Genomic DNA, 13,444 nt, shown 5'->3' on the forward strand with positions numbered 1-13,444 from the left:
ATAAAAAGTCTAATTCTTCTTTGGCACCCTTTTCACTAGAATCATGTGGATAAACTCTGTTAACAGTTCTTTCTCAATATATATACATTTTTCAACAAGCAATTTAAAAAAGAAACAAAAATAGATCATATACTACTCTGGCACACAGTTATACTCAGCGTATTGTAGACATCCTTCCATGTTAATCCGTACAAATATTCTTACTCTTTTTAACTGTTGCCCAGTATTCCACATTATGGTTGGACTCATAGTTCCCAACTGATGGACGTTTTCCTTGTCACAACTTTTTACTATTACAATCTTGTAGTGAACATGATTATGCACATATCCTTGTGCATTATATGCTCTACAGAAATATAATATATATAAAGAGAAATATATAGTTCTACAGAAATACTAAAAATGGAATTGCTAGGTCTAAGGACATAAACTATGCTTAAAGGCTGCATAATATTCCATTGACTAGATATGCCATTCTCCTATTATTGAATATTTGGGTTGCTTCCAAATTTTTTTTGTATATTGATAAGTAAGGAATTTCAATGAGGGAAATGGCACATACCTGGCATAAGGTAGCAGTGCTGATGGAAGGAGACTAGCAGACCTTAGAAAGACTGCTGCATAGTAAGTATTTTTTAAAAACAACTAAAATGGTTTCTTTGATATCCTTAGTCTTCCTACATAAGAACAGAATACCCAGACTGAACTCTTTGTAGGTATCAGCTAACCAGTTTACCCACAAAATGTGCAAACAAGACTTAACTATGTCTAGTCTGTAATAATTTTTTTCTCTTTTCTCACTCCTGGTTTTTCCTTGATCTAGCCTATTAGCCGACTCTCTATCATGTAAGAAAACAAACTGCAAAATAACAAACCAAATGCTTCTGACTGCTCTTTGATGTCTATTTCTGGAGGTGTCAGTAATATACTGCCCTTCTGGGTCCTAACTTGAGAATCAAACACATGGCCTCAAAGTGTACCTTTTCTGAGACTTGGACCGTTGAGTCCTCAGTGAACCTTTCCTTACGTAACTCACTGAGCAATAGGGCTCTTGCAGTGAATCTGATTCTTGATAAAGTCTGTTTCTGGTTCTGATTTTGACTGGGCACATGGACAATAGTTTCCACACAGATGGCATCAATGGTGGAAATGGGTTTTGATTTCATGGTCTATCAGGTGATTTCTGCTGGATAGCAGTCTGCTTGTCAGGTGGCAGCTGACAGGGAATCTGGAATCTCATTTCCTTATTGGTATGTTCTGTTTTTGCTTGTTTTGTAAATGTAGGGACATGAGCTTCTTTACTCCAATAACCAGAGCCCTCTTCCTCCATCCAAAATTAAGGTTTTTTCATGTTTACTTATTATGGGCCCAATACCTGACAATATCTATAAAAATCAAATTCTTATACCAAAAATAAAGAAAACAAAATCCTTAACATTCAATGGTCAGCTTTCTTCGATTTCGCTAAATAAATAACTGCAAATTAACATTATTTTAGAATTCTAAAGCTAAAGAAAGGACAGTAAAGAAACTTAATTATAAATTAGAAAAACTTAGAAAAATGATGGTTTCCAAAAGCCAAACAGCACAATATTTAATAGTTTTCCAAACCTTAAGCAAGTTTAGCCTTTTAAAAACTAAGAAAATTTAATGCCATTATTGTAAAGGATATGTACATTGGAAAAAAAAAATGTCTCACCAAATTCCTGGGAACCACACTTCTCAATCTAATAGTTATCTATTGCTGTGTAATGAGTTATCCCAAAATACAGTAGCTTAAAACAACAAACATAATTGTCTCTCTTTCTATAGATCAGACATTTGGAAGCAACTTAACTGGATGGTTTAGATATCTCTAACGCTGCAATCAAGATGTTGGCCAGGCTGCTGTCAACTGAAGGCTTGACTGAGACTGAAGGATCACTGAAGTTCACTCAGGTGGCTACTGGTAGGAGGCCTCAGTTCCTTGCCATCTGGGCCTCTCCAAAGGGCTGCTCACAACATAGCAGCTGAGTTCCTCCAGATCAAGTGATCAGAGAAAGACAGCAACCAAGATGGAAGCTAAAATGCCTTTTTATGACCTAGTTTATGAAGTCACACACCACCATTTCTACTTTATTTGTTAGAAGTGAGTCAGTAAGTCCAGACACATTCAGGGAGAGGGGAACTGGACTCCAATTCTTCAGGTGAAGAATTTCAAAGAATTTGTGGAAATATATTTAAAACCAACACACTCAACAATGATGCTTCCTTGATGAACCTAATGAATCTAATTATATTTTTGTTTCTTTAGCTGCTCAATATTCTTAATAGATTGGCACCTGCTTCTACCTTAAATTCTATTGATTTATCATAATTAGATCCTCTAAGTTATGTAGAAAGTAAAAAAATTTTCCATTTTATGAATATGAAATTTTTTGAGCAAATTGGTATACCTTGTCTCGCGATAGACAATATTAATCAATCAGGATAATATCAACTGGAACAAACTCTTGTTCCAATTGGCTTATAAAAATCATTATTACTAGGTTAAGTGCTTATATCACATTAAACTAAGTAAAACCCAAAAAGAGAATTTAAGATTTCTTTTATTTCTGATTATTTAAATGTACTGGCTCTTTAAGGAAAAAAATGGTCTTGCCAAGAGTTATACAGTCAAGGGAAAACACAGACTAGCTGTGGGTTTAATTAATGACCTTGGTTACTAGGTTAAAGAACAAGGGAAAAAAAAATGTTCTTAAACTTAAAAGTTTTAATATACTGCATATACTTGTATAGAAAAAATTCACATAAAAATTCTATTTAAGATGGCTCTTTGGACAAATCAGACTCATTTGAAAACAGCTTTTTGTCTTTGCCCAGATTTTATCACCATGTAAAAATAATATTAGGGGGCTTCCCTGGTGGTCCAGTGGTTAAGAATCTGTCTTGCAATACGGGGGATGCCAGCTCGATCCCTGGTCAGGGAACTAAGATCCCACATGCCACAGGGCAACTACTGAGCCCGTGCCACTAGAGAGAAGTCCATGCACCAAAATGAAAGATCCCGTGCACCCCAATGAAAGATCCCACGTCCCGCAACTAAGACCTGATGCAGCCAAAAAAAATAAAAATAAATAAATAATATCAGTATGATATAATTGTTTGTGCAAACTTGAACTCATCCTCTCAGGAAACGCCTAATTAACTTAAATTTCTTCTACTGGTTTCATTGGTTGGATACATTAACATCACTCATTTTCAAAATATAAAATTGTAAAATCATGTGTTCAATTACATTTTATAATAGATAATATCTTTATTAAAAGGGATCAATTCTTATAATGCCATAAATCTTATAATGCTTAATACATTAGCTTACATTATAATTTCTAGACTCAGTTAACTTTAAGATTTTAGAATAATACAAAACTGAATTAATGAAAAATCTTTAAAACCTAATTTCTAATTAAGATAAAAATGCAAATCACTGATCACAATACTTTTTAAAAAATTTTATTAAAGTATAGTTGATTTACAATGTTATGTTAATTTCTGCTGTATAGCAAAGTGACTCAGTTACACATATATATATTCTTTTCTATTATTATTTACCACAGGATATTAAATATAGTTCCCCATGTTAAATTTACCCTTGTCTGTTATACATTACAGGATAACCATCAAATAAACAGGTTAAAGGATATATAAATGCCTTTGGATGATGACAAATGCATGTTTATTTTTGCCACTTAAATCATTATGAAAAGGATATGTATACTCATGGAGAGAATAAAAAGACAGTTCTTGGTTACATGACTTTTAGTTTTTTGTCTGTGAGAAAACAAAAGTTGGTGTCTTTGGGTAAGGTTATATTTAATATATATAGCTGATGCTGCCTTAGGTTAAAAAGTTACAGGGCAATAAAAATATGTATACAAGGAAATGGGTATGTTTCAGCCATTTATCAAGGGAATTGCTATAGCTTTTTTTTAGATCGTAAAATCAATATAATAAATACATTGTCTTATTTAATATGCTTTTTAAGGTTTATTTTTAAAAACTTATTTTTAAATTATTTTTAAGTTTTTAAATAGATCGTTTACTCTGAGAATAGATATGCTTTTGGGTTACTCATGATTTTGACAAGCATTAAAAATAAAAGTTTTTTTGGAATTCCCTGGTGGTCCAGTGGTTAGGACTTGGCGCTTTCACTGCCCTGGCTGGAGGTTCAATTCCTGGTCGGGGAACTAAGATCCTGCAAACCACGCAGCTTGGCCAAAAACAAAAATAAATAATTAATTAATTTTTAAAAATTAAAAGTTTTTCAAATACTTCAGATATCTCAATAAAATTTTAAAAAGAAAATGAATGACTATTTATTGGAAACAATCCAACATCTACACTGATATTAAATATGCTTTCAGGATTGTTTATGATTTTGACATGTTTTAAAATACGCGTTTTTCTCTTTCAGATATTCCAATCATATATATATATATATATATATATATATATTTTTTTTTTTTTTTGGCTGCATTGGGTCTTTCATTGCTGTGTGCGGGCTTTGTCTAGTTGCAGCGAGCGGGGGCTACTCTTCGTTGCGGTGTGCGGGCTTCTCATTGCAGTGGCTTCTCTTGCTGTGGAGCACGGGCTCTAGGCACATGGGCTTCAGTAGTTGTGGCACATGGGCTCAGTAGTTGTGGTTCATGGGCTCTAGAGCACAGGCTCAGTAGTTGTGGCTCACGGGCTTAGCTGCTCCGCAGCATGTGGGATCTTCCAGGACCACGGCTTGAACTTGTGTCCCCTGCATTGGCAGGCGGATTCTTAACCACTGCGCCACCAGGGAAGCCCTCCAATCATATTTTTAAAAGAAAATTAATGACTACTTACTGGAAACGATGTACTATCCAAGGAAAATTTCAATTTTTAGGATTAAGTTCACACCAAATACACTAGTGCAACTTAATAATTTGGGATTTTCTATTACGTTTAAATTTGTCACATTAAGTATTCTAAATCTTTCCCACATTCTTCAAATCCCTGATCCTCTATTTTCCATTCTCAGCTTGCCTCTTAGTTTACCAGAATATGGAAGCCTAATATTAGAGCCCTGCCCTCAAAATGTGAATCACAAATCAGCAGCATCAGCAACACCTAGAAGCTTATTAGACATGTAGTCTCAGAACCCCTCCCAAACTGAACCAGAATCTGTATTTTAACGAGATCCTGAGGTAATTCATATGCACATTAAAATTCGATAAGCACTATTCCAGAGCTCATGTCTTCCTTTCCTTTGACTTCAAAAAAATTTTGCTGTCTCAAAATTTTTCTGAATCCTAAGTCATCTTCCTTTTATTTTTCCTCCAGTTCTAGAAGAAAAGACTTCTGCCTCTATTCCAAAGCTAACCTCTCTATATACCTGTGTTCTTGACTCACTCAGTATTTAGGGACATTAATTCCTTGCCTTTCTCTCTCAAATTTGATTCTCAAATATGATTACAGGGATCAAATCATATGTTCCTTGCAAATCTAAAATCTACCACAGTACAAGACACAGAGTAGGCAAGTTGAAGTCACTGGTGGCTTCTTTCTCCGCTTCTTTCAAATCGGGTGTTTCCTATTTAAAAATAAAACATAGTAATAACTCATCCCACTACATCCTGCTATATCTTGCTTGGTCTTTTCTTTCACCCTCAAACCCTTAGATTCTATTTTCTCACTTAACAGATATTTGTTGATACTGATTGTAGACATAGCACTATGTTAGTACTGTTATATAAACAAACAAACAAAAACAGTCCCTATCAGCACAATGCTTACCATCATTGAGAAGAAAGAAGACATGGCTCGCGTGCTAAATACCAAAAGAGGAAAAAAATGCTAGGCGGTGCTTTAAAGAGTAATCTATAAGCTCGACCTTGGCTTCACACATAGTGGATGATCAAAAAGATGTTTAGTAAATGCTTACTGCCTGTATTTCCTAATCAGTTCATCTCATAAACTTATAAATTTGGTCTGTCTAAAACCACTTTCATCCATGGCCCAATTACCTTCCAATAACCAAATCTTCTACCTTGAAAAAGCTACAGACCTAGTAACTACATACACATAAAGCACGTATGCTCTTTACTTTTCAGTCTAGGTTACTGTAACTCTTAATACGTTGTAGAGAAATCTGTTAGGAAAAATATAGCTAACACGGCAGCCAGCTAGTGATGCCTGATTACTGGACCCCACTAAACCATTAAAACAGTCATAAAAGCACAGAAAGAGATGCAAAGTTTCTGATAACCAGAATACCACAGGAATCTGGTTATCAGTCTATATGTCAGGGCACAAAAATAATCAACTAAATGGTGGAAATAAAAACAGAATTAAAAAGCCTAAATATTCAAAAGTAAGAGAACAGCTAAACAGACTTATATGATCTAATATTAAACAGCCAATAAAAATCCTACTACAAATTATTTATTGTTCAAGAAAAAAACGTTCATGGTAAAGTGAAAGGGGGAGAGGTTTGCGTATGGAAAAAATAATCTACATTTGTATAAATAAATTGAAATGATACTTGAAGAACAGGCAATAGAATATTCACAGGTGGCCTCAGTAGTGAGATCGCTGAAAATTTTAAATTTCTTCTTTGTGCCTTTTTATATTTTCCAAATTTTCTATAATAAGCACTATAATTTTTTACAATCAGAAGGATTATTAAGAGGACATTAAGAAAGATAAAATTATGAGAAAAGTACCTGCAAAAATTATTTTACAAGTAGCAGGCTGAATATATAAGAACAAATCATGCTTTTTCAGATTTAATTCTCTTCAATCTCTCCTGCATTTAACAGTACTGATGTACTTCCTGAAACACTTTCTTTACTTCACTTCTAAAACCTTTGTTCTTTCTTGGTTCTCTTCCAACTTTTAGGCACTCTCTTTGCCTTGTATGGTTCTATCTCCTACTGCTATTCCTTAAATGGGCCTGTAGGCTAAAATGGAGTCTTAAGCACTCTGCTCTTGCTCTAAATGCCCTTCATTGGAGAGCCTCTCCAATCTCACAGTTTCAACAATTACTTCTCAATATGGGACTTGCAAGTTCTACATCTCTAGTTCTTTCCTTGTCTCTTGAATAGTGGTCTTCAACAAACTGAGCTGAGTGTTCTATCTTCCTCTACCAAAAGCTCATTTTCCCCCAAATTAACTTCCATTTTTTTGGGTCTTCCTATTTATGGATTTATTATGCATTTTGTTACCTCATTCAAATTTGAGTTATCTCTCTTTATCTCCCTCTCCTCCTCCATATTTTAGAGCAGTTTTAGGTTCACAGCAAAATTGAAAGTACAGAGAGTTCCCATATATCCCCTAGTCACACCCACACATATAGCAGATACCCACCCTCCACTAACACCATCCGTACCAGAGTGGTACATTTGTTACAACTGATGAACCTACACTGACACATCATTATCATCTAAAATCCATAGATTTATATTAGGGTTTACTTCTGGTGTTGTACATTCTATGGGTTTGGAGAAATATATCCATGACCAGTATCCATCATTGTAGTATCATACAAAATAATTTCACTGTCCTAAAAATTCTCTGTGCTCTATCTATTCATATGCTTGAAACTATAGTATTTATTAATTTTTAAAAAATATATGTACTTTAAAAAACTGCACACATAAAAATATTTAAATATTTAATCCATGTCCTCCATTAAGATAATTTCCAATGTAGTTCTTCTACAGACCATTTCTGAGCAAGAAAGTACAGTCAGCCCTCCAAATCAGTGGGTTCTACATCCACAAATTCAACCAACAGTGGATGGGAAATGTTTTAAAAAAAAAAAATTCCAGAAAGTTCCAAAACGCAAAACTTGAATTTTCCATTCCTTGGCAATACATAGCATTTACAACTATTTATATAGCATTTACATTGTATTAGATACTATAAGTAATCTTGAAATGATTTAAAGCATACAGGAGGAGGTTACATGCAACTAAAATATGCCATTTTATATAAGGGACTTGAGCATCTGCGGATTTTGGTATGCTTGGGTGTCCTGACACCAATCTCCCTCAGATACTGAAGGACAACTGTATAACTTAATTTCTGGGATAATTTTTAATTTCACCATAACTTCTTTCAAAAGCAATATATATCTACACTAGAATTTCAGAAATGTGTTAATTTTCAGATTCTTGGTGCTTTAGCGAGCACCAGAATCTTAATACATTAACTTTCTTTTTTAGGCCGCACCACGCAGCTTGTGGGATCTTTTTTTTTTTTTTTTAATTTATTTTTGGCTGTGTTGGGTCTTCGTTGCTGTGAATGGGCTTTATCTAGTTGCGGCGAGCCGGGGCTACTCTTTGTTGCGGTGTGCGGGCTTCTCTTTTCGCGGAGCGTGGGCTCTAGGCATGTGGGCTTCAGTAGTTGTGGCACGCAGGCTCAGTAGTTGTGGCTTGTGGGTTCTAGAGTGCAGGCTCAGTAGTTGTGGAGCACAGGCTTAGTTGCTCTGCGGCATGTGGGATGTTCCCGACCAGGTCTTGAATCCGTGTCCCCTGCATTGGCAGGCGGACTCTCAACCACTGCGCCACCAAGGAAGTCCCAGCTTGTGGGATCTTAGTTCGCCAACCAGGGATTGAATCCGGGCCATGGCAGTGAAAGCACCAAGTCCTAACTACTGGACTGCCAGAGAACTCCCTTCACTAACATTTTAGATTTGACACATAACAAGCAGTGTTAAAATAAATGCTTACAGAAAATCATTCATTGCCTGGTAGTTATATGAGAAATACATGAGAAAAACCATATGACTAAATTATGTAAATATGGAAAAATTATTTTTTAAAACAATGAAAAATTTTAGAATTAAAAGGAACAAGAGAGAACACAGTTCTCCTCCACCCATACTGCGAAAGGCACGAACTCCTTATTTACAAAAATGATCTCCATACTTGGTCCTTGCCTACATTTCTAGTTTCATCTTCTGTTGCTTCCCACCAAACTCCTTGTTTCAGCTGTTTAGAAATTCGCCATTTTTTATTAACTCGCTAAGTCCTTTTATAATTCAGTGTCTCTGAACATATATATCTTCAGTCTGAAATTCACCAGGATGCATCCACACTTAGCAAATTCCTATTCATCTTTTATCATACCATTTCGATTATAATCACCTATAAACCAATTAATTTAAGAAAAGTTTGACCATATGACTGTTGGATAATTTTAAGCATAAAAACAACTGCAAAGAAATCTTGAACTTTATTTAGTCGATAGCTAGTTGTTGTATTACTGGTGTAGTAATTATTTTTTGTGTATTGTAGGATACAGCATATGAATAAATATAACTGATATTGGGGACCAGAGTTATACTGTGGGAGAAGGGAGATACAAATATGGACTAAAGGAAGATGAGTAAGAACCTTGTAGTGCTGGATTTGAATTGGAGGTATCAGTATGAATTTGTTTTAAAAAAATAAAAAAGGTGTTGGGACTTCCCTGGTGGCACAGTGGTTCAGAATCTGCCTGCCAATGCAGAGCAGACAGGTTCAATCCCTGGTCCGGAGAGGCCCCACATACCTTGGAACAACTAAGCCCGTGTGCCACAAGTACTGGGCCTGCGCTCTAAAGCCCACGAGCCACAACTACTGAGCCCATGCGCCACAACTACTGAAGCCCGCACGCCCTAGAGCCCGTGCTCCACAACAAGAGAAGACACCACGATGAGAAGCCTGCGCACCGCAACGAAGAGTAGCCTCTGCTCGCTGCAACTAGAGAAAGCCCGCGCACAGCAATGAAGACCCAACGCAGCCAAAAAATAAATAAAATTAAAATAAATAAATAAATAAATAAATAAATAAAGGTATTCCCTGGTTCTATCCACTGAAAGGACCAATGCATAATGATAAGCAATAGCAGTGAGCACATCTATACCCAGATTTTGGTTTTAAAATTCCACTCTCCACACAAAAAAAGCAGTTCTTGCACTCTTGTAAAAAAGGTTGATTCCAGGTCTGGAGCAAGAAAAATACAAGGTAAGCCTGGGCAACATATTATGTTTAAGTTAAGGAAGTGTTCAAAGACTAAAGAGTCATGAGAAAGGACACAGGAGCCAGCTACTGGTCAAATCAATTTTAGCACCAAAAGGAATACTAATGTATTTAATTATTACACATAGAATAAAAAAGAATGCCAGGTAAGAAATACAGAAGGACCATTAGAATTTTCAGAAGTGTCACCCTTTTTTGTAGTTCCCAATGTAATAAATATACAGGTAAGGATCATTAGTGGATGCTAACAACAGAGGTGGAAGGTTGTTGACGTATCCATAAGGTCTCAAAGTATCATCCTGCAGATCATGTGCTAATTACAAAGAGGAAAATAAACCTTTGCAATGGAGTGATATGGCTATCACCACCTTAACCAAGTGATAAAACTTAGCATCACCAATAGTGGGACACCTGATATTACATGCCTCATGACGTGATGTCATGTAAAGTTCATCACATTATAGATGGTAATGTGGTAAATACAGATGAAGCATATGAATATTCACTGCACTATTCTTTTAAATAACCTACAGATTTGGAATTTTCAAAATAAAAACTTTTGAGGAAAAAAATCTCAGTTCAGATGTCATATCTTATTGGAAGGCTTTTTTTTTTTACTTTTCCAGTGGAATTATTTTTTCTATTTTCAGTATTCCCACAGGACCCTTTATATTTCTATTTTAGCACTTAACAAATTTGTAACTGCCTGTTTATAGGTCTGACCTTTTCCCTAAACTCCGCAGAACTGGTCTCATCTTCCTTCCCAGAACTTGGCTCTTTATCTGGCACCTACCAGGTATTCAGGTTTGTTATATGAATGTATACAAACCTGGTTTGTATACCAGGTTTGTTGTATGAATGAGATAACTGATATGCCAAAGTGACAGGCCAAAACTGAAATCCAAGCATTGTCTATATCAAATTGTGCCTCAAATTTAATCCAATCAATCAAGCAGGAAGCCTACCTAACCTACCAAACTTGTCTCATTATAATAGATACATCAGCAAATTGACTTAAAAACAAAGCATACAGCCCTCAAGGAGACTCACCTTTAAGTCATTACAAGCATACTTTCATTTTAAATTCTTTCATTGCTTCAGCTCAAGGAAATTAGGGAAGATGCATACCTGTTCTATATCCTTTGAATTGGAGGTCTGGTTTTCTCCCGTGACTCCAGGCTGCTCATTTTCCCATGGTAATTTATTTTTTCCTTTTCCTGCACTTAGTACCCTTCGAGTACAGATAGTTGGACTATAAGATCCATAAATTTGCATGCTATCCCTTGTGTGGTCACCACAGTGACAGTGTGCACTCTGAGTTCTGTTACCCGCCAAAAGCCAGTCTGTATCTGCTCCATGTACCAAATGGCTTGATCTACCCTGGGCAGATGATGGCATGAGTACTGCATACTCCACAAATCCTTGTTCTGTTAACTTTGGGAGGGTTTTCCTAGCCAATCTGGCCTGCACAGCATTCATCACTCCATCTCCGTTATCTTGCAGCTCAACAGTATCCACAGCTTTGAAAAGGATGCTGGTTTTACCTGAGCCCATTGATGATGCCAACACAGCAAAGGCTTCAAGAGCTGCTTGGCGTACCCTGCGTTTGCTATCTACAAGAGCTGGGGCAAGATCAAAAGACAGTCTGGATAAGTCAAAATCCTCACTGGGATAGGTCAGGAGGGAGCAGATGCAAATGTTCACCACTTCCTCTCTCACTCTGGAATGCTTATGTTTGAGATGTTCCAGGAGTAAGCAAAGCACCTGTTGAGGACCTACTTCCTTCATTAGCTTGAGGAAGATTTTCATGTATTCTTGTTTGATCACCAACTTGTTGTCTGCCAGCACTTTGACAGAAGCTGCTATAACTGGTCCCAAGAACTGTTGTACCTGCTCTCCAAGGCGAACAACCAGTAAATGCAGGACTTGAAGTGTGCCATGGACCACTTTGAAGTTAGAATCGTCTAACAAATTATACATCAAACTAATGAAACCGACGAGGCTAGAATGAGAGGTGGAACTAGGGTTAAAGCATCCCATCACCTGCTTGAGCTCCTCAATAGCCTGAGTCCGGTTCTTATAGTCTTCCTGATCTAACAACCTTGAATGCAGCTCCTGAGGAATAATCCCAAATTTAAGATTGCTGTTGGAAAGAGGCACTGCACTGGGAAGGGGATCTTCAGGAAATCCAGAGGCTTCAAGTTCCAAATAATAAGGAACCTGACTTCCAAACTGGGACTCCAGGCGGCGATTGTAGTGTCTCCTCAGGGCAGAAGGCAGGCGAGAGATATATGACTGAAACCTCTCTTGGCCAAGACGCTCCCCAATTTGTTGAAGTGCAGAGAAGGCTGTCTCAGATTCTTCTTCTATCTCCTGACCGCCAAGCTTTCGGGCTAAGGATATTATCACCTCGGTAAGATCTAGGCCGAGCAACAAATCCTCAGGAGTAAGCAAGATAGGGAACAGTAGTGCCGTGGAAGCTCTAAGCCGGGCATCGGTACTTTCCAGTCCTTGTTGTATAAGCGTTCTCAGCACCTGTCCAGAACTACGTTTCAGACACACGTGTAGGATCTGCAGCGCATCTTTCCGCAGGGCTGGATTCTCTTCTCGTAAGGAGACAACTAGCTGAGGCAGAAGTGCTAGGCTAAAGGCCTCTTCCAACTGGCCTGCCTCCCCCTGACCCCGGAGAACGTCCGAGAGGAGTTGCAAGCAGAGTCGCTTCTCATCACTACCTCCTTCCACAAGCACTCGGCCCAGGGCCCGATACAATGCATCCTTTCGTCGGGGGAAGCCAAGTCTACCGCCCCGGCGCGGCAAAGCAGCCTGTAAAGCCTGAAAGGCCTCGGAAGGATCCGGCGCGGTCCGGAGTTGTTGAAGGAGCCGAGTCTCCTCTTCATCTCCCCCTGACAAACCACCTCCAGACCCAGACCAATTACTTGAGATTGCCTCCGCGGGCATCAAGAGGGTCGAGGCCAGAGGCGAAGGTGTCGGGGGGCAGGAACCGCGGTCTCCGGCAGCTCCACGGCAGCAGTAGTTTTTCTCGCCTCTCATGGCGCCCCCACCTCGTCTACCATCAGTCTCTGGGGCGGGAGGACGACTGCGGCTCTGGAGGCGATAAGCACAGAGGGCTGGAAGGGGCGGCAGCGGGAGCAGCGCGAAGAGCGCAGCCTCCATGAAGGGTCGTCAAGTGGCGGAGCCTGTAGGAAACCATCGTCTCCGAAGGGCTCGATGGAGCCCAGCCTTCCTGTTCTTCTCCAAGCCTCAAGCTGCAGAGCAGGAAAAAGAACAGCTTAAGCCCCCAACTCCAAGAGACTGCCTTCGGCAAAATGGCCCCCGTCTGAGCCCCAGACCCCACAGCTGCCTCCGGGCGTAACCAGGGGCACCACGTGACCAAACCGGTCGCTTCCATG

The 13,444-nt window shown here is 38.3% G+C and overlaps 1 protein-coding gene across 1 annotated transcript in view; it reads right to left on the reverse strand.

Annotated features, from left to right (window-relative positions):
• Positions 1-13,388, reverse strand: part of TOGARAM1 (TOG array regulator of axonemal microtubules 1) — a 77,885-nt gene extending 64,497 nt beyond the window's left edge. The window contains exon 1 of the mRNA XM_068545816.1: positions 11,163-13,388. Within this exon, the coding sequence (XP_068401917.1) occupies positions 11,163-13,208 (2,046 nt within the window). The 5' untranslated portion in view covers positions 13,209-13,388. The remainder of the gene's footprint in view (positions 1-11,162) is intronic.
• Between the last annotated feature and the right edge of the window lie 56 nt (positions 13,389-13,444).

The sequence above is a fragment of the Eschrichtius robustus genome, chromosome 1 (genome assembly GCF_028021215.1).
Source record: "Eschrichtius robustus isolate mEscRob2 chromosome 1, mEscRob2.pri, whole genome shotgun sequence".
Taxonomy (NCBI): Eukaryota; Metazoa; Chordata; class Mammalia; order Artiodactyla; family Eschrichtiidae; genus Eschrichtius; species Eschrichtius robustus.